The sequence below is a fragment of the Pieris napi genome, chromosome 10 (assembly GCF_905475465.1).
Source record: "Pieris napi chromosome 10, ilPieNapi1.2, whole genome shotgun sequence".
NCBI lineage: Eukaryota > Metazoa > Arthropoda > Insecta > Lepidoptera > Pieridae > Pieris > Pieris napi.
Genome location: NC_062243.1, coordinates 11,919,550 through 11,942,068, shown reverse-complemented (window position 1 = coordinate 11,942,068; position 22,519 = coordinate 11,919,550). Strand labels below are relative to the sequence as shown.

The following is a 22,519-nucleotide window of genomic DNA, read 5'->3' as shown; positions in this document are numbered from 1 at the left end:
TAAAAATAAATCAGTGACACTACAACTAAAAGGTAAGTCATCAGCTCCTTACACAGCACAGCAGCACACACACAGCAGCTCCTTACATCCTACGTACACACGCTGATCCACTTTTTTGGTCTAAGGCAAGCCGGTTTCATCACGATGTTTTCCATCACAGGGAATGTTAAATGTGCACAGACAGAAAGACCATTGGTGCTCAGCCGGAGCTCGAACCTACGACCTGAGGTATAAATTCGCACGCTGAAACTACTAAAAATTTTTTTACAGAATTAAAGCGCGGTTTTAAAACACATTTCATTAATTTTTGCTTTTGTTTAGGAAATTGTATTTGTAATAACACTTAAATTAATTTTCTATTCAGATTTATACTTGAGAGCTAACAATGAATCAGTTTTCTAAACAATGAGATTAATTGTGCAATAACAAACGTTTACCCGGCTACTGTATTGTCGACTTTGAAATATCAATGCGAAATATTTATAAGAAAGAATGTGAGATGAATACGAAATATGTTTATTTATTTATTATTACGATCTACAAATGGCGTATTATTAGATATTTAATACTAAATAATAACTTTTTTTTTCTTTCTTTCTTTATTAGTTACCATTGGGAAGTCTTTCCTTTTAGTAGATAGGAAAAAGGCGTTCAACTTATGTATATACTTAGACTTGGGCATTATCGTAGAAACATCTTTTAAAGTTGAGAACATGCCAAAGAGGAATGAAAAGAAGCATGATGGGTGTAACACTGAGACATCGCAAAAGAGCAGAAGAGATAATATTAACGACCGAAGTAGAGGACATTATAAATAAATAAAACAATTGAAATGGCTCTAGACCGGGCACATGGCGAGAGGTAGCAGGTTGAAATGGACAAAAATTATTACAGAATAGCAACCACGAGATGTAAAAAGGAAAAGAGGAAGACAGAGCAAGAGATGGGCAGACGATATAAAGAGAATATGAGGCACAACTTGGACAAGAAGAGCTAACATTAGAAAATAATGGAAGCAGCTGGAAAAGGCCCATGTGTCACAGGACACGCTGATAACTAAAACCGGTACATCTGATGTATTAGAATAAGTTAGGTTGTGTAGTTAGTTGTTAGGTTTAATAATAATAATAATAACATTCTTTAAACTTCTCTTTCTGTCAAATTGAATTCTGTGATGAAAAGAGACTAGCTTTAGTTAAAAAGGTGTAATAAGATTGATATTTATGAACAAGTGTTGGGCGTGTGTCATTAGGTAAATAAATTACACAAATTTCTGCATCTATTTCATTGCCATAATCAATAAAATAGATGCAGAAATGTGTGTTCCAATATCCCAGTGGGGGTGACCTAATTGTATGCGTTCTACGGGATTTATGTCCGTCTCAGTAATTAAAGTAGTTTTACAAATCAGTATCTATTTTTTCTACCATCTGCACGTTCTACATATGAATTAATAAATTAAAAAGTTATGTGATACTAGAGAATTTTTTACAAAAATGTTTAAATCGTTGCTAATATTGATAACTAAATAACTTTTAATTTTATTTATTTATATCATTACGCCTTTTTCCCAAAAGGGTAGGCAACTGCCACGAATCTCCATTTGCCACGGTTCTGACACACCTCCCTCGCTTCATCCACTCTCATGCTCATTGGTTATGGGTTTAAATATTAGAAAATATACCCAAAAACTGGACCGAGTCCAAAAAATCACCATTAGAATGCATTATTTCTGAGTAACAAACACCGACCAATGAAATAAATTCCCGTTTATCTATAAAGAAGTTCTAATTAAATGTCAAGAACTCTAGTTATCTTTGTCCGCCTAAGATAACATAACTGATAAACTTCTAACAGTTAATATACAGTTTAAATCTCGCTGTCCAAAGGTTCGTGTGAAACAGGTACGATTTGTGATTTAATGCATATAATAAAGGCAATTGTGTAAACAAATGACAATATAGCGACGCGTGCGGGTGCGGTGTCCGGTAGCGGAGGCCAGTCATTGCCAATTGAGATAATGGCTTCAAATGCTGATTACTGACCCATTCATTGGGAACTTCTGCGACATTCATATTCCCCACACAATTAAATTAGCTCCTAGGCTTAGAGAGGTTTAGATCTGTTTCAAAACCCACGTAAGAGAATATAAAACTTTTAACGTAGCGCACGCACAAGGTGTCTTTATCTCGTATGCTCTGACTGGAATTTATTACTATTTACGTGGATTTTCCAACAGACCTCTCTAAGCCTTAGTTAATTAGTGTAGGGAATATTATTTCTGCGATTATATAAGGTAGCTTACATATTACATAATCCCCACAAAAGAATTCGTAGTTCTCTGAGCTGTCCAACCTTGGGATTGCTCAAAAACTCAAGTCAGACAGCGCTGACCCCCAGAATTATGAGAATAGAATAGTGCACTTATATCCGTGTGTCAAGTGTGCGCATGCGCAATTTTAACTGCATGTATGAGTAATCTAGATAAGGCGTCGTGACTGAAACGGCCTGGAGAAAAATACTAGAGATAGAAAATGTTACTTAACTAATGTCAAGAAATTTTGTAATAATTACAGGTTAAAACATCTAACAACTTTTACTTAAACCTTACTCTCACTTGTTTTTTTTTACATAATAGGGGGGCAAATGACCCTACGGGACGCCCAAAAACGGCAGTGATCGCAGCATATGGACATCCAGTTTTAGGCCAAGGTCCACTGGGTGCGTTGCCGGCCTTTGAGATAGGAGTACTCTCTAATTTTGAATAGTTCGTATCTCTCAGGAAAGACCCCCACCGGGAGTCGAGGATTTGTCTAAGAAGTTTTTAATTCGTTTACAGATCTCTAACTCAAAAGCATACAATGAACAACCCAATGACTAGGCGACTTTTCTCGACCATTCATCATGTTCCCAAAGATTTCGTTTTTAGCTATTTAAAAGAAAACCTTTTTCATCGTTTCGTCTACAGGGTCTCGGTTTTCAAAAATAACTTAATACAATTATTGTATTTAATCCAAGCGTTTAACCGAGTTTATTAAATATTAAATTAAACACTAAACACTCCACCATGTTTATTATAAATTTAAACCAACGGACAACGACTTACACGCATTGTTACATTTTATTGGCACGTTAGAAATAGAAATAGGATATTGTTTGGCGTTATTACATGTGGTCCGCAATTTATGTTTTATGCATTTGATATATCGGCTTTTAACATGTGCACTGCGCAGGATACTTCAACAATTGTTGTCCATATTACGACTAATTGCCGCGGAAATTATTTGTACAGGCTGCAAAAAGATTAATCACCCAGCTCTATTTATTAGGTAATTAAAGACAAAGATAGATAATAAATGTTAGATTTATGGAATGTAAAATTAAGGAAGGATTCCTTAATTTTACAGGAGAGAGATTTGAGATGGAAAAAGTAATACTTTTTACACTGCTACAATCCTTGGTATTGGCCTCAGATTTCTGTAATCAGTTTTTTATAGAACAGGGGAAACGTTATCACTTATCACCTACATTAGGCTCACCTGATGTTAAGTGATAAGTGAAGCCCATGGACACTCTCAATACCAGAGGGCTCGCGAGTGCGTTGCTGGCCTTTTAAGAATTGGTACACTCTTTTCTTTTCAGTATCGTAAGCATTTGTTTCTTTAATAGTAGTGGGTGCTGTTCACTTTTCAGTCCAAGCCGGTTTCCTTACGATGTTTTTTCTCATCGTACGAGACACTATTAAATGCACACATAGACAAATAAAAATCTTTTGGTACACAGCCGGAGTACGATTCTCAAGGATGATATGACCGCTAATGAAGACTATGAAGCTATAGGTTAAACTGCAGCTCAGTTTTATATATATTTATTACACTTACATTTTACATTTTACTGATGATTAGGTATCAGAAAGGTACGTAATTTTTTAATTGATCAGCCCACTATCGAATATATCAAGCAATAAGTAGTGTTTATTATGTTATATTCCCGAAGAAGTGTCTTTGTAGCATATATATGCTGTCTGTACACACTCGTTTAATTTATTCACTGTATTGGATCATTAAAACATTTAATAACAGGTCAAGGTCATGAAACATTCCTGCATTTTATACTGCATTACTTCCTGCATTTTATTTTTTCCTATGCGTCATTAATAGTGAATAAAGATTTAATTCACCATCCACATAAAAAAGAAGAACAGGAAAATAAAAAAGGCGCTTCACGTCACCATATTTAAAATTATGCACTTTCAATATACTCGTAACATTATTTTTTTTTTTTTAATTTGTGGTTTTTTGTTTATTTTTTTCCTTGATAGATTGTATTTGATGTACATATATGCGTGTTAAATTTGGTGATGTTATATTTTCTTGTAATTTTTAAGGCTTACACGTTGTTTTAAAACGTATAAATAAATAAAACAACACAATTAGATCTAAACAATGCATTGAGAAAAATCAGAGAAAAAAAGAAAGATAAATGGAAAACTATGGAGAAGGCTTTTACCCTAAGGGGCCATACAATACTACAACGCTAAAAAACTAACTTGTACTAACAACTAATACTCATATTAAATGTTAACAAACCAATTGTTGGACGGATTCATTAATAAAGCTCTTATAAATAAATAAATAGTTTTTATTACTTTAGTTACGACTTACGGAAATAGTCATAAATAAGAAACGTTGTTTCGTTTAATTGTCTCACCGTTTATTTATAAATATGTATTTGTACTTTATTAAATAAGTTTTTATCGAACGTGGCGTAAGGAATTTAATATTTGTAAGTCATCATGACGATTTTATAAGGTCACATAGTGATGTATTTCAAATATTTCATTGTAACGTTTAACGTAAGAGTCGGTGGGCTAATGATTTAACACTTTCGTAACTAAAACTGTCGTAGTTATTTTTGTTGGTCTCTTTGACACTTTAATAATAGAAAAAATATAATTTTAGGTCACGCCTTGAAATATTGTGCGCTCATTTCAAAATCACTTACAAATTTTAAACTTTGGACAAACAAATTAGATGTTATTCAAATAATATGTATTATCTGGAATTTCAATCTCATAATTCTAGTGTTAAATAAACAATCGCTATTGTATATGTTACGAATAAGAAACATATAAAACACGTGTATCAAGATCTAAGTTTTTTTTTTAAGTTGTCGGGTTACATATATATCTTCTATAATCTATATTTATACATATTAATCGCAAAAAAAATTAATAAATTTCAAAGATGGCAGGACTATTTTGAGTTATTTTGTCACTTCTTGAACTCAGCCACGTTTTTAAGGACAGAAAAATAATAATAATAATAATAATAATAATAAAATATTTATTTGTTTTCTCTCACACAAAAAAAAAATACAGACACAAAAATATTAATTAGTAATTAGGTTTTAATTAAACAAAAGCACACAGTCTATATGGGGCATCATAATGTTTCATATGTTGGTATCTAGCTACTAAAAATATAGAATAAGTAAAATTATATTAAGGCAAAACGAAGTTCACGGGAGCAGCTATTAATATAAACCATCCGTTTATTTGTCTCAAATTAGTAAAACCAAATTTATATATTACATAGTTTAAAATATTTAAGCTATAATTTTAAAATATGAATCGAAATATATTGGCTCGAAGCACTTCGTAGAAATGTCAATACGGAGCAAATAGATTCAGGCTTTTTAAATCTCACTCCTGCACGTACGATTTCATATGAACGTGCCAAAAAACGACAGAAATAATTTTTATTACCGAATTTTCGGCTGTGAAAATTTGACTGCAATTATGCTTTTATCGCGAGAATTCCCTCAAAATATTAACTGAATGAATGTTTACTCAACTGATATGATGTCGTGACCCGATTCATAGATTATAGAACAAAGTTCAGTATCTTCGTATGTCTAGTATCATAAGTGGATGCAACGGGCTATCGTAGAACGATGCAGTGCGTGCGCGCTAAACAAAGGTCGGCCATCTTCGTAACAAACGAGCTCTATCATTTAATTACGCGGAACATATACGTACACTTATGTTATAAAACGCATACTATAAAGCTAAAATCTTTTGTGATATTGATATATAAAGTACATTGGCCGCCATAGTTTTTTGCATATGCGTAAATAACACGTTAGAACATTGACTCGTTTGACCAATCATAATGAAATTACACGCGCCTTTAGTCTTTTGTTTTATATTGAGGTTATGGTCAACTATAATCAAATAACAGTTTAAGTATGTAAATAAACATCTTAGCATACGACCAGGCTCCAAAAGATTAAACACTCCTTATATGGAAATTGTATTAGTTTATACAACAAACTCCCAAGCGAAATTAGAGAATTATCACTGAATAAATTCAAAACTCACGTTAAACGTAAATTAATCGATAAAGCTTTTTATAAATTTGTCGATTATTAAAATGATGCTAATCCTTGGGATTGATTTGCTCCAGTTCAAAGGCTCACAACTTGGCGATTAAAAATAGTGGCGTAGAGTTTTTTGCCTGTTCTTCTTGTCCGCTCTACGCCCTTGACTTGCGAACTCGTTAAAAGTAAATTTTAGAATTAATTTAAATCCTTTCTGTTCACGTTCATAAGTGTACTTGGTTACCTATATGAATAAAGTTGTTTTGAGTTTGATCTATCCCGTTCAAACCGTAAATAAAGAGAGAAACTGTCATTATTTAAACATTTAAAACGTGAATTCATAAGATATTTTTCAAAGGTGTATTGAAATCATTTCAAAGCGAAATTGCATGTTAACAAGAACTAGTTTAGCATCTAAATACGCCAATTAGCGGTCATATTATCTTTAATGAAAGTATTCGTTAATAGTTTTATTCCAAATTATATTGCGTATTAAATATGACCGTGTTGGCGGCAATCCAACACTTTCAGTTTTCACTTAAATTCAATGATTTCAACTACAGGTTTGATTTGGGACACGTCGTAGCGATTTTGACGCTGTATGACATTAATTCGATAGACAATTTAACACAGAAATATTATTCTAGTTATAAAGATATGAAAAATTTGATATTATGGCGAAAGCTGCTCGCCAAGGGCTGTAAAGCATTATCTGAACAATGATGCTAGGAAGTGGCTCAATTCTCTTTTCTAAATGTATTATTTGTACATTATATCTCTCTTTTAGCTTCTTCTTACTAGATTCAGAGTATTTTCGCTAAACGTGAGGAGAATGCTTAGGATTCCTTGGGCAGGAACGGATCCTCAATTCTGGCGTTATATGGGGGAATACCCGTGTTATACGACGGACTGAAATCGCGTTATAAGAGTACCGTTTTATAAGGGGGTTTACTGTAATATACTATAATCTACAGAATGAGAAATAATTTGTTTATGTACGTATGTAATACGTGTAGAACGACGCATGCGCACCCATTGCAACCAATTACATTCATAGTTTATAATTGCACTGACGAGATAATACAATGCACGTGAAGATCATTGATATTCTTTTAAATGGATTTTTATTCGCTTTATCACGGAAATATATTGCATCATATTTTACAATAGACATTTCTTGTTTTTATTGACTTTACAATGTATTTCCATAGTGTGGACCAGAATCTAAGTGTCATTGAGCAATTTGCCCCTTTTTTATATTATAGGGGGGCTAACGAGCCTGCGGGACCCCCAAAAAGGGCAGTCATAGACACCCAATTTTAGTGGGTGCGTTGTCGGCATTTGAGGGAGGAGTACATGATCTTATACCTAGAACACATCACTTACCCACATGGCGATTAAAACTGTAGTGTATATATTGCGTAATAAATACGACGTAGTTAGCGTATCTAGCCAGAGGCACTGAGTTCAGTTTCTAGAATAATAATTGTTTCAGGGTGATAGGCACACCGTGTTGTATAATAGTAGGAATTGTATTTGTAAGAAACAAATGACAAATATGACGCTGACGCCATTAAGGAACGCGAGTTTAAACACGCACAATAATTCTTATTAGATTATATCTATAATTTTAGATTAATCCTGTAGATAGGTTTTTTTTCTTAATAATAGGGGGCAAACGGACTGGATGCTCATGTGATATTAAGTGATACCACCCATAGACATTGCCAGAGGTTCGTAAGTGCGTTACCGTCCTTTTAAGAATTTGTAGTCTTTTCTTGAAAGTCGAATTGGCTCGGAAATACTTCAGTGGGAATAATACAAAATATGTTAGAATAATTTATTTTCCCCAGCAAATATCAGACAACGCAGTCAAGGTCATAGATTGATGGACAAGATCGCGACTCATAAATAAAAATGGGAAGGGGCGACCAGATGTGTTTATAAAAATATTAGCGTTAGATAAAAGGATTGTATTATTTTTCTTCAAAATAGACGGTGGAAATGAAATCCGATTGCTTAAATGAAAATTTGGAGATTTATAATATAATAATATTACTTATATTTTTTTTGCGGTACTCTTCCAGGATCCGGTGGATCTGGGCTACCTGGGCATCGAGAGATCGCCCACTCACAACTTTGACCTAGAGTCACTGTAGATTTTTGCGTCACGTTTATTTTTACATGATCAGTCGCATTTCGCAGTGCCGTCTATTGAAAAACGGTGCACTGAGATCACAAGTGCGTTGCCGGCCTTTTAAGAATTGGTACGCTCTTTTTTAAGGACCCTAAGTCAAATTTCTTTAGCGCGTAGCTTATTCCACATAATGCTGTTTCAGCAGATCCATCCATATCATAAGTCCATATGGTTATTATAGTGTTAGTTACAATATTGTCCTAATTATTACATAAGTAGGTTAGCTTTACGATATTTTCAATCATAAAATTAACACACATCACCGCTGCAAAACCACACACCATTATGCAGTCCATTGCAATGACCCACGTAAGGGCAATCTAGCCTTCCCGCTATTAGCGCCAGGATGCTGTTAGGGCTCCCCCGCACGCGCGTCACCAGAGATACAGGTCAACCCAGCCTTTCCGTGATTATCGCCAGCATGATGTTAGGTCTTCCCCGCACGCTCACCAGAGATACAGCTCGAATCGTGGTGTGGCGTTTAGCATATAAACAAAAGCAGAACGCTCTTTCTCTCAAATTATGTTTACGGTGTGATCAGGGTCAGGTCTTCTAACTAATGTACTTTTAAAGAATGACGAAAAATAAATTTTCTCTAGAGAACACTTTGGATTAGGTCAATATGATAATTACACTATTTTAGACTATATATTTATATACTATGATTGCAGTAAATTTTGTTTTGTTTTGATTGGACAATTCACACCAATTGGCCTAGTCCCATGCTAAGCTGGTGAAGCTTGTGTTATGGGTACTAGGCAACGGATATACATACATATTATAGATAGATAGACATATAAATACATATTTAAACACCCAAGACCTAAGCACAACACCAAATGCTCATCACATCGATGTTTGTCTCAGCCGGGGATCGAACCTGGGACCCATGGATTCGCAGTCAGGGGTACTAACCACTAGAACAATGAGCCGTCAAAGTTAATGAAATTGATCTTTCACAATTGTACCGTAATGACTATAACGTAATATTTATTGGCAGTAAGATAAGATTCCATGCTCCTAATCTAGTGGCAACTGTATTTCTTTGTACATACAATAAAATCAAATTAAATTACATTCATTATTTAATCGCCCTATTCAACGCAATTTTCTAACACTAGACATTTTAAGTTCCCCTCGCAACTCAAAAAAGATATCCTAAAAACACTATCAGACCGATTTTAACCTAAATAAATCAACTCTATTCTTCCACACACAAATACACACCCACACCCTCTTTCTCTTTCATATAAGTCTGCAAACGTTTTAACTGGCTTTTGATTTAAAAATTATTTTGTATTATAGTAAGTAAGCTGTAAGGTTTTTCTATAAAGCATGGGATAAATTTATAATTGATTATTGTCGAGAAGAGTCTAGCGGTTTAACAGAATTCAATCTTTTAGGCGCCACGCGGTTCCTCAAAGAAAACATTCCCTTATGTTCCCTGAGTTTCATCATCGGACGTCGAGGCAGAATACGAAATTCCACCCGTCCACCACCTCGACGTCGGCCGTTCCACAACTGAGCGTTTTTCAAGGTAGTTTTTGCCGCGCAACACCACTATGTGGAACCAGCTGCCCACTGAAGTATTTCCGAACCAATTCGACTTAGGGTCATTCAAGAAGAGAGCGTACCAATTCTTAAAAGGCCGGCAACGCACTCGCGAGCCCTCTGGCATTGAGTGTTCATGGGCGGCGGTATCACTAAACATCAGGTGAGCCTTCTGCCCGTTTGCCCCCGTTCTATAAAAAAAATGTAAGTGAGGTATGTGACCATGCCTCGGATGATCTTAAAAATCTCTGCTCATCTCACTCCAGCCGCGTGGTTCATCATCATCTTTAATGGAACAGAGATTGGGTCGTACAAAAGTGCACACAGACGCCAAAATGGCCAGTCTCAATATAAGTTATATTATAATCTCGGTTTGAAGGATTATATTTAGAACTAATACATGGCGTATTCCTTCTTAGTTACGAGGGGATTAAAACATTTTATTTTAATGTCTGTCTAAATAAAGACGCACATTTTGTATTAATGCTTTCAACCGCTTAGTCTATACCTTGATAACTATAATAGAAACAACTAGTTTTTATAGACCAGGCCGGCCTTGCAACGAGGATTTGCAGATCCATTTACTCCATATAAAGGCCCAGGGAATGAGAAAACAATTTTTGACGGTCAGTTTGCGCTAAAACTTGACTCTACCATCCAATTTTCAACTATTTACATTTGAATTCACTTTAACATTGTAAATCAATTTTATAACCAATTATGTTTGAATATTTTAATTAAATTAAAGAAATTAGTAATTAGTTCAAGTAGTTAATTTTATTTTTAAGTATTATAATATTATTGTAGTGAATGTCGACGCTTCGACTGAGAAATTATGATCTATTCCCCTCTCACATAAACTTGTGTTGTTTTTAAATAAATAAAAAATATTTTATATGAAAAAGTAATTGATTTTTTTTAATTTTAGATTGTATTTAAAATAATTCATTGGAATATATCTACCGCTTATTTCTCTTTACTTAATTACGTAATATTATATTTCCGTAATCCCTTTGAATATCTTGAAGCCTTAAATATTATTATAACTTCCTTATTAGAGAACTTTTTTAACTAATTAGGGCTTGCAAATACACTGTAGCTTAAATAAACTCCACGATTGACAAACAACTTTGTTAATACAAACTAAAATCGAGTTTTAAACCCAATTCTAAAAAGTAAGAGTTATTTGTTTAACCGTCAATTAGCATGTCTTTGGAATGCGTATTCCAAAACATCGCAGCCGTTGCATTCGACATGCTCTTTTAGTGCACGATTTCAGTCTTATTAACACGACGGTGTTATTACGAATAACCAACTTACGACTCCAAGGCAATTCCTAGTATATTAGGAGTCCTTAATATATCTAAACAGAGACGTTGATATTTACATATGTTAACTATATTTTATGCCCCTATAATTATAGCCTTCTAATTGACGGTACTGGACCAGTACCAGTAATGGACAGGTACAAAAAGAAGAAGAAGAGTTCTAAGAAGCTAAGGAAGTGTTGGCCTAGTGTCTTGAGCGTACACCAATAGACATTGTGTCAACGTATATATGCGCATTTAACATTAAACACAAACGCACAGAAAACATCGTGAGGAAACCGGCTTGCCTTAGACTCCAAAAGTCCACGGAGTGTGATATAGGAGGCTGATCATCTACTTGCCTATTAGATTAACAAATATCATGAAACAGACTCAGAAATACCCATACCTAAAAAGATTGTAGCGCCACTGATTTATTCATTTAAATTTATATTCCATAACTACTGATTTAAGGAACTACTCTGTAGTTCTCACCTCAGAATTGATACAAACTCTTTATTAATTAAATCGATAATTAAAAATCGATAAATAAAAAAATCGATAATCAAGATTGGTCAAACCGATCTAAATAATCTTGAGAATTTCGAAGCTGATGAGTAGAGAAGCACAAGAAATAATCTCATTACGGTGTCTTAACTCTAAGCTCAAAAGCGCTATTCTACTAGTTCGTTACTAGACCAGTCGGTAATAGGGCCGCGGGTGTATTATGAGACATTTCCAAAGAAATGACGGTACATGAAGTCGTGTTCGCGACATATGAGTAATGACAACAGCGCAATAACGTGTGTCGTTTGAACCGAACGTTTCCAGATGTGCGTCTGAACTCTGTATGAGAATTATGCAATGGAAAATTATGTAAGCAAAGATATATACGACTGTAATATATCTCAGTGTTTAACGACTGTACCGTTACTTGTAAGACAATTGATTAGTGAAGATTTTGTTGGTGAATTGTAAACAAATAGGAATATTCTTTACGAATTGGAATACGTATTTCTCAGTAAAAAAGTCCCAGTACAGATTGTTATTTTATAAGAACATGTAAAACATATAAAAGGAGCAGTGGTGGCCTATTGGCTGGGGTCGTAGTTTCGGTCCCCGGCTGTGCACCAATCGACTTTGTCTATGAGCGCATTTAAGACGCGCTCAAACGGTGAATGAAAACATCGTGAGGAAACCTTAGACCTAATAATTCAACGGCGTGTGTCTGACACATGAAGCTGATCACCTACTTGCCTATTAGATTGACAAATGATCATGAAACACATACAAAAATCTTAGGGCCAGACCTAAAAAGGTTGTAGCGCCACTGATTTATTTTATTATTTAAAACATGTAAAATGCCTGGTTCGATAGTAATATTTTTATATGAATTTAAAGCCTATGTGAGTCCTATCCTGTCCGTCCTGTTATAAAGAATTACAATATTTCTTTGTAGAGCTTAAGTCATCGTTAAATAACAACGTAATATATATTATGTGCGCAACACATAATATACAATTAAAAAGCCCCTTGATTTAAGAATAGTGAATACTTTCCTGGTAAAATGAGAAAAATGTGTGTGCCTGAAACTTACTACTTACGATTTCATAACTTACACTTGTATTTTATAATTTTTTCGTATATATTTACATTGTACACAAGCTTTGCACTTCTTGCACTTTCCCATAGTCGAATTTTATCATTTTCCTCGAAGAGTACATAAATTAACTAATCAGTTCTAACAACTGTATTTTAAATCGACACTATTTTTTAATACTCTGGAAATTGATATAGCCAGTTATTTAGGAAATATGGCATTATGTTGGTAAAAGAACTTTTGAAATCGAAGTAGTTTTTGAGTTAATAATACATCAAGTTAGTATACATTCGTCTCTATAAGTATAGATTTTGATTATGATTTTCAGGCTCTGTTAAATAATTCTGAGGTTTTTTGGTGTTTTCGTACTTTTACTTTTTTATATGTAATCAATAATAAAATCAATAAAACATGTAGAAATTATACAAAAACCTGTGAGTACACTAACAATAGGTATATTGATTGAACTTACTGGATAGAAATAAAAAATATATTTTCACGATTGAATTTATGTGAAAGCTCCGACAGTTCATGAATATGGAGTCTCAGCTAATAGTAACAATGAACAAATGCGTCGAGGATAAAACAATTCAGCGAGCTATTTAAATAAGAAATGCGCTTATATATGTCCCGTATAGGGCAACGACACATCTCCAGACTCATTGGTTATTCTATTCTGGGCAAGTAGATATCTAAATTGACGTTCTCGATTTTTAGGTCCAGGGGTCACATTTCAAGTAGCTCAAACTGTTACTGCCGTATAGCAAGACTTGTTTGTCAAGCAGGAGTCTAATTTTAGCCGAAGACATGCCGGTTCTTCATGATATCGTATCGTGGTGAGTGCCCAGATGAAGATCATACGGCTAACACTTAAGAAGTGTATGCAGGAAGTTATTTATCATATTGGACAATGTAAAAAGAACAAGGCGCGAACTAGCGAGCTGTGGACTCCCAGTGAGGGTCTTCCCTGGTAGATACGACCTCCAGTTATTTAATGAAAGAGTATACTCCTAGTAACGCACCCAATAATATCGGTGTCCATGGGTATCCATTTTCCTCCCTTTCCAATAAAAAAAAGGGTGCGTGTATTTATGTACGCGCGTAAGAAGTTATACTTCTTTGGCATAAACAGTTTTTGACTGCATGCAAATAATTAATTACAATTTAATAATCAAAGACTGGAAAAGGAGTCATTATAGTCAATAAAGTTCAGTTTACATTTGAAAAATTAAATAAATAAATATTTATTATTATTCTCTTACATTAAGTGTACCATAAATTCTATTATTGTTTTTAAATTATGTCCAATGCCGTAGCATCTTCCGTGGGCAACTTCATTCTGTTAATTTTGTGTCACGGTGCGCGCGCATCGTAAAATTTCACTCTCATCAATTTTTCATAACGCGCCTAAAGAAGTATAACTTCAAAAATAAGAAATCAATCATCACCATGCGCACGAGTGTAAAATTACTAAATTGAATCCGATGACATTATGAAACTGAAATATTTATACGATACGATGTATGTATACGACATCCCCGTATGCGTGATAAATTTTCCTTATATGATAACGGTTTGATAGCGTGTGCGTGCGGTATGGTGAAGGACATGAAGAACCACATGTCAGGCCCAAATATTGGCAACGTCTGACGGCACGCTGGATACGCTGCTAAAATGATATCAATGAAGAGATTGGATAATGAAGAAAATGAAATATTTGCTAAGTCTATGTTTATTATGGAATATAAGATACAGGTATCACTTATTCCACGTCATTCAATTTAAATAGGTAGACATTCCTGATCATCGGCAAAGAAGACAGGTGTAGACCGTGAGAAAAAGCCGGCGTAAAAAACTCTCGGTAATCTTTTAAAATAGCAAATTATCAAAAAAAAATTCAAAATCTGTTCAGAATTTAATTTTCGCCACTAACACACAAATATAATTATAATTTATTAGTAATTTTGTTAGATTAAAGTTAAACTAAACATCATAATCGCGGTTAAAGCGAGACCCAAGTTTTCTCATAAAATAATAATAATACTTAAGCCAGTTGTATTTTTGGTTGAGACTTGATAGTGGTCATTCTCTTTGCGAGTCGGGATTACGGGGCGATTTGCGGTAATGTGGTTTACTCTAGTACTCTTTGACCGTTGCCTAAGCCTTAGACAAAAAAATACTTTTTGAATCCAAAATATATCGAAATACGCTGATACAGATACGTAATCCATAATAACACTGTACGCTCATAAAGCATTTTCATACTACGCGATTTCAGTCCCTCGTATAACACGGATATTCCCACATATAACGCGGGGAGTTTACACGTTAATTTTCTGTATTGCGAAATTTATAATAAACGCTCATATTTCGTTCGAAACAGTCTTTTTTTTAATATTCGATTTAAATCCATTGTAACGAGTTAAACATGAATCATTTGTACATAACGCGTTACGCATTATATGGGGTTCAAGTGCGTTATACGAGAATACTCCTACAACGTGAAACCAGCGGATTACTGTATTATGTGTTTTGTACTAAATTCAATAACTATAACGTATGGAGACACATCTACATCTGTAGTTTTCCTAAACTGTGTGATTATCTTTGGATATAAGACATGCTGTGGAAGAACGTTCCTGGCGATGACACCCGGGTTTATCGCGCATATAGAAAAATCGCGCGTTTTATATACATTTTCTATATCAGACGGCAAACCGCCAGAACGCTCATCTAATATCGCCCATGGATAGTCACTGCCAGAGGGCTCTCAAGTACGTTGCCGATCGTTAAATGTAAATTAATTCTTTTTTTAGGATCGAACTTCTAGAAGGACCTCTCCTATGAGGTTATTTTTTCGGACGCACCAATTGCTATAATTATGAATTCCTATGTGGTTTTATCCTTATTCTATACAATAATAAAATAAGGAAAAACAATCGTGAATTTGATGGATTTATTATTTGATCACGTGGGCTGTTAGGCTGATATATATTCAGATTGTTTGGCAAGCATCGCAAATGGTCAATTAAAATAGTTTAGAGCCGGTTAATAAATTTATCCTTAAGTTCACAAATGTCATAGAAATTACATTCGTTTGCAGCAAATTTTATAACGTGACATTATAAAATTAATTGATGTTAACGAATTATTGCAATATTTCATATTTCTTGGCATTTAAATCAATCAGAATTTTACTAACTCAAACTCAAACTCAAAATATCTTTATTCATGAAGGTAAACAAGTACACTTATAAATTGTCAGAAAGAAGTTAAATTAATTTTACATTTACATTTACTACCAGTTCGCAAGTCAAGGGCGTAGAACGGGTAAGAAGAACTGGTGAAAGTCCCCATTTGTTTTAAAATTAAGATTATACAGGTAACATTTTACATGGCGGGACGATATATTGGTAGTATTTATTCGTCTTGACGTAGAAAACTTGCCCTTGAATTTAATAATTATTTTAGTCCCTGACTGAGCCCCGCAGTCTTACTACAATTTATAATTCATGATAATATGGACTGTTCAACACATACCATTAAATTCAACCCAGTAAAATTAACACGTTGAACCAAACAAATAGCCTTTAGCTGTAATAGTAAACAGATATCGTAGATAGATCAAAATATAATAAATCAATTGTAAGTCAAAATAAACTATGTATTTATCAATATATTATGTTCGTATTGAATCAAAGTACTTACGAAGCGCATTCGATTTTTAAAGAGCAACTAAACACATCGTTTAAAAAATTCCGACAGGCAGGATAAAAATTAATATTAATTATTATTAATATTAATTAATTATTATTTTCCAAGTCCCTTAATAATAATAATATTGCTGTAAAATCCTTATCCTAGTACATAAAAATTTGAAGTACTATAAACACTAAAAATTAATCGGCAAGCCGGTTAATTTTTAGTGTTTTAGTTTCTGTTTTACAGCTTGTCCTTGGACATAGGCCTCCTCTAAGTGCTTCCACTCTTCTCGGTGTACCTTTACGTAGCCACATGGGCCAGCTGCTCTACTTATATCAATTTCCCATCTTTTTATTTCTATAAACCTCGTTTTCTTTTGCCATAGCAAGAAGCCATTCCGATGATTTTTTCATCAATTTATCTTTGTCTTCTCTCATAATCTTTCCATTTCTATTTCAGTCTTTTACTAGCAGTAACAGCATTTCTAAACTTTTTCATGTCTTTTATTTCTTCTAGTTTTCTAGAACATTCCTTTCGATACTATTTTGACATTCTTAGTTTGACATATCAGACACGGAAACATCAAAGATTTTTCTCTTATAAAACATTTTCTAGTTTCTATTTTTCATTACTTCTCATATATATTTTGAGTTAATACGCATTAAAACGCTTTGCAGATACTATTTGAATTGGAACATTACATTATGATTTCAATTGATGGTAATTTTTCTTGAATAATTCACGCGAGTGTTGGTTATGTGATAAATTTACATATTGTTTGTATATTCGATATTTCCACATAATACGACAATGTACTGAAATAAATAGTTTTGCCTTTAAAGCTTTTTTTCTTTTATTATGGGGGAAAGGCCAGCGGGACATAAAAGGTAACTAGCACTAACGACTATTTTATTACGATGCGTTACAGGCCAAAACAGCACGCTCTTCTTTTTAAATAACTGAAGGTCTCCTTGGGAAGACCTTCACGGGGAAACTATTCCATATTCACGAGTCAAAAAAGAAAATACCTAGTAAAGCGAACTATTTCTCTTAATATTCTGTCATGGATGTTCTATATACATTTTCACAATAGATTGCTGTTTATTATAGATTTTAAAATTAATTAATTATATAGTGTCACTTAAATGAAAATTACGTAGTCTAACGTAGCAATTTCTTTCAGGCAACCCGCCATATTGTAAGTGAAAAATATATTAATTAAAACGAGTTCTGCCGAAATAAGCTGTCAAAAAGTTTTACAGATAAGTAGTCAAGTATTAGTTTATCGTAAAGTTGATTTATGAGTAAATAAAATGTTATTAATTTCCGTTTTCCGGGTAGGTTAGTCTAGCGTAATTTATTTATATATAATTATAGTTACAACTATAAAAAGTTTTTATATACTCTGCGCAAACTTATACAAGGTATATTTCAATGCCAATGCGCAAGGCAATTTAGTAAGGACATTCAGAATGCCAGCTTATAAGAAAAATGATTTTCCTGGTTTATATTTTAAAATATTCACAAAAAATAATCTCTCATTTAATTGTTGCAGTCCTTATTAAAAAATAACTATTCAAAAAACAGAAAATTCTGTATAATAAATATGAATTATACATGCGCATGCGCAAGGTATAAAAAATAGGAGGCTAGTACAAATATATTGAAATATATAGGGAGCGCTCGATGTTTTTCGTTGTTCAAGACACATGTTAAGTCGCACAACCAGCAAAGTGAATATATAGAGTGGGAAATTACTACATTGTCATACAAAATATTCAATGTATCAATTCCGCTACGTAGATCTTTTTAGCGATAACATTTTTTCTGACACGACCGAACCAATATTTTTTCGATTAGTTTTGCCCGCTCTATTTCCTGTACTATAAAAGCTTGCGCTGTTTCGCTCGCGTGAATTTCGTTTATTATCAAGATTTTATGTGAGCTATAACCGATAATAATATTTATCGCTATTTTCAAGTTAATTTACATAAAACTAAAATGAATTATGCACCCAAACCTTTCTGAACACAATTGAAACCTATAAAAAATTTTTTCGTTTAATTGCGTTGGTAGAGACAGGTTGACGCAACCGGGGAGTATTTCTATTCATATTTAAGATTATAGTATTAAATAGATTAAAAATATCTTTATTAAAAATATATAAATAAATCAGTGGCATACAACCTTTTTAGGTCTGGGCCTCAGATTTCTGTATGTTTCATGATCATTCGTCAATCTAATAGGCAAGTAGGAGATCAGCCTCCTGTGCCTGTCACACGCTGTCGACTTGGGTTTAAGGCAAGCCGATTTCCTTACGATGTTTTCCTCCACCGTTCGAGCGAATGTAAAATGAGCACATAAAAAGTCCATTGGGAATCGAGCATACAACCTCGGTATAAAAATGTCTTTACTATCCCAAACAATTTAAAAAAAATTCATGCAAATTTTTTCAGTGTTTCCGAATATGTGCAATAAATTAAACATAAATCAAAGACAGACACATGGTTTGCATGACACACATGATGTACACATACTTCCGAGAAATTCACGTGGACTCTACAATTGGGGATTCAGCAGGCTTACGGGATCAGCCGCCCGAAATAGACGGCACTTATCGACTATTTGAATATTATAATCGGTGCTTGTTTTCTACCTTTATTTCTGTAAGTCGGACAACGTGAATATTTCAGCACGAAGTGAGCCTCAACCTATTGTCTCAACCCAAAAATGTCTGAAAATAATTTTTAGTTACGTCGCTATTAAATTTAAATAATTTAACTGTCTGAACGATTTGATGCCTTTTAAAAAATATTTTAAATAATTATAATATTATTAAAAAAAATATTTTACGAACTTTTTTTTATGTTTACGAACTTTTCAGCCCACCACTCATTTTATTTTTTTTTATTTTTTTCTGCTAACTTTTTTGTATATTATACTTTTCTGATTTTTAAATTATACGGAACGGAAGTTAAAAATCTATTAAAGAACTAAAAGCGAGAATCTTTATCAATTGGGACGATTGTTTCGTGAACTTTGGCATACATTTAAATAGTCATAGACACGTTCAGTTATTTATTCACGGCAAAAAATAGCATAGCGATTAACTATGACCCTTACGTGTATTATATCCGTTTATATATCCATATTTAGGATTGTGAATGCGGAATATATATTAGTTATCTTATCAGGCATACCTGAGTAAGCGCACACGTCATAAGTTCACTGCGCTCGGTGATAGTTGTCAGATTTAAATAGACGTAACTAATGTCAAGACAAGAATTTCTTTATGTTTATAAATTTATCACAATTCGTTATATTTAGATAAATGTGCTTTTGGGAGGTGACGGAATACTCAAGAACGTATAGCCTGACAATATTTGAACTGATAACAGTTGGTACGTTAGAGATAAGATATTTATAAAAAGACATTGTTACTTTTTCTAATTTTGGGAGCGAGTCTCTGAGATTTAAAATTTTCATAATGGTATTGCAATCCAAAGAATAAATTTGGCATAGACTAAGGATCAAAGTGCAGCGTGGGCGCCGACCCAATACCGCGGATGGCACATCAATCGCGCAGGCGCACCGGACCTTTTGCGATCTCTAGTTATTCTATATAAATAAAACATTGATAGTATTCACATATTTTATTACTATTGTGTTCACAAACTTGTTTACTTCACGAAGATAAACTATCATTACGCGGATGTCTAACGGTTATTTTATGAAACTAGCGGTTAAATTATGTGAATAGGGAAGAAAAGTTTCTCGTAAATTTTTCCTGTAAGAATAACTCTAAATTCACCGGGCATTGCCACGATAGACAGGATTGAGGTTATGTTGTGAAAACTGAAGATTATAAGCCGGCTGTTATTCAATCCCGCGGTATTCAGCCTACACATCCCAAAAATAAAGGCGAGTTTCGTTTGAAAATATTTAGTGAAACACAACAGAATGGTAACCGAGGATGCGCGCGCATCCGGAATGGCCGCCATCGGACACCTGACTGCCAATACACCTTGACATCTTTACTGAATTACTGCACGTATATCGCTCTTGACAACTGAAACACCACCGGAACCCCATCTCTGAGCGATAGCCTCTACGCAAACTCTACATACATCGCACATCCAGCCAAAAAAGTTTGACGCGCATTCGATCAGCTGATTACCAAACTTTTACCGGTGTTTATAATTTGAATTTCATCACAGAAAACACGTTCGACTCGGTTCGTTTCGAACTGAAAGCGTACCGGTCGAAGTTCTACTAATAAATTAAACGCTCTAACTAGTTAAACCATCGCCGGCGAGTGCATCAGCTGCACTTCCGTACGGGGAAGATAGGCTGCCAAGACGTTGCGTACCTGGACTAGTCTGCCAGCTTAGCCCTCCGACGAACATCTTCCTGGAATATAAACATTACGTTAGGATGCAAATCCCGCCGAAGGAAACTCGAAAACGTTAGCACAGTGGATACAGACACGTACCCGGGGTCGTTTGGCACCTCGCCGGGGCCGTTCGCGACATCCTGACTTTGGGTTTCCATGGAAAAAGCACCGAGTGGCGCACTATGACTACGAACGAGGACGGCGCGGGGCGACTCTCGTGGTCGCTCGGCTTCACTACCGACTACCGGCACAAGAGCCACGAGACTGCCGCGCGGCGCACCCCGCCACGCAGCGGCGCCCGCCGCCCCGCCCCGCCTCTGCCGCATCGATTCATTCACGCCGGCTACAATTATTCATACGAGCACGGCGAACGACATCGCGCTCGGCACCACCACGTGAGCGCGCTCCACGTGCCGAGGCCGGCCGCGCGCCCATCGCCGCCCAACAGCACGCCCATCGCACGCCTTCGACCCCCCGCGCCCTCGCCACCGTAGGGCAGTTTACACACGCTGACTCAAAGGTAGAGGCCGCCTCGATGTACTTTTAGAAGTTGTTCCAAATATTGTAGAGTTCACAATATTTTCTTATACCCGTGACACAAAAAAAAATTTGATTATGAAAAACCAAAAAAATTATATCAAACTTTTACTTTAAAGTTGTTCCTTACATTAATATTATGTTACTTAGTTAATAATTAATAATAGATAATAATTAAAAAAGAAAAATAATAAAATAATTATTAAAGTACAAACACATTATTAAACTTGGATACTTACAGTTTGGGAGTTCGATTCAATATTTAAAACATTATAGATGCTACGTGATGCTTCGTAGGCCGGTTTCCTACGGCGTAGATATTTTAATTAAGGCATTCTTATACCTAAAAATCTTGGAACAAATTTTATTGGGTTACACTTTTTTAAAGTAAAAATACCATAATATTTCAAGTTGAAATACATATTCAAATGTGAAATTATCTCTTCATATATTCTATCAAAAAATCGTTTAATTTTAAAATTAATTCTTAGATAATATACTGAAGTTGTGTCTATTTGTGTAAAATTTTCTTAAAACTACGAATATTGGTATAAAGTGATAAAAATAAAACATACTATATCATCATTTATTAATTAAAGCGTACATTACAAGGAAAAAAATAACATAAATGTAAACCACAAAATACGAATAACACAAAATAAAACAATAAACTATATTTGTACTGTCATAAGGGTTTCACAAAATTTCCATTAAATTTATTCACAATCAAAGATATGTATAAGCCGGTTACAAAAATATCTTAGACTTAGAAATTAAGACCTCTGTTTTACATGACACGCAACGAACTTAATACATAATTAGTATTTAGTAGGCAGTTTACGTTTGCTGTA

General features: G+C 34.3%; 1 protein-coding gene across 6 annotated transcripts in view; it reads right to left on the bottom strand.

The window, feature by feature from the left end:
- The window catches only part of LOC125053054 (RNA-binding protein Musashi homolog Rbp6), a 480,872-nt gene extending 459,455 nt beyond the window's left edge, over positions 1 to 21,417 (bottom strand). For 2 of the 6 annotated variants that reach the window (XM_047654236.1, XM_047654238.1), the window contains exons 1-2: positions 21,225 to 21,415; positions 21,108 to 21,148 (exon numbers count right to left, since the gene is read on the bottom strand). In XM_047654236.1, coding sequence (XP_047510192.1) covers positions 21,108 to 21,148; positions 21,225 to 21,289 — 106 coding nt within the window. In that variant the 5' untranslated portion in view covers positions 21,290 to 21,415. Of the gene's footprint in view, positions 1 to 21,107; positions 21,149 to 21,224 lie in introns of all 6 variants that reach the window. The other 4 variants (XM_047654237.1, XM_047654235.1, XM_047654233.1 and 1 more) reach the window with 4 other exon arrangements.
- Positions 21,418 to 22,519: the final 1,102 nt, after the last annotated feature.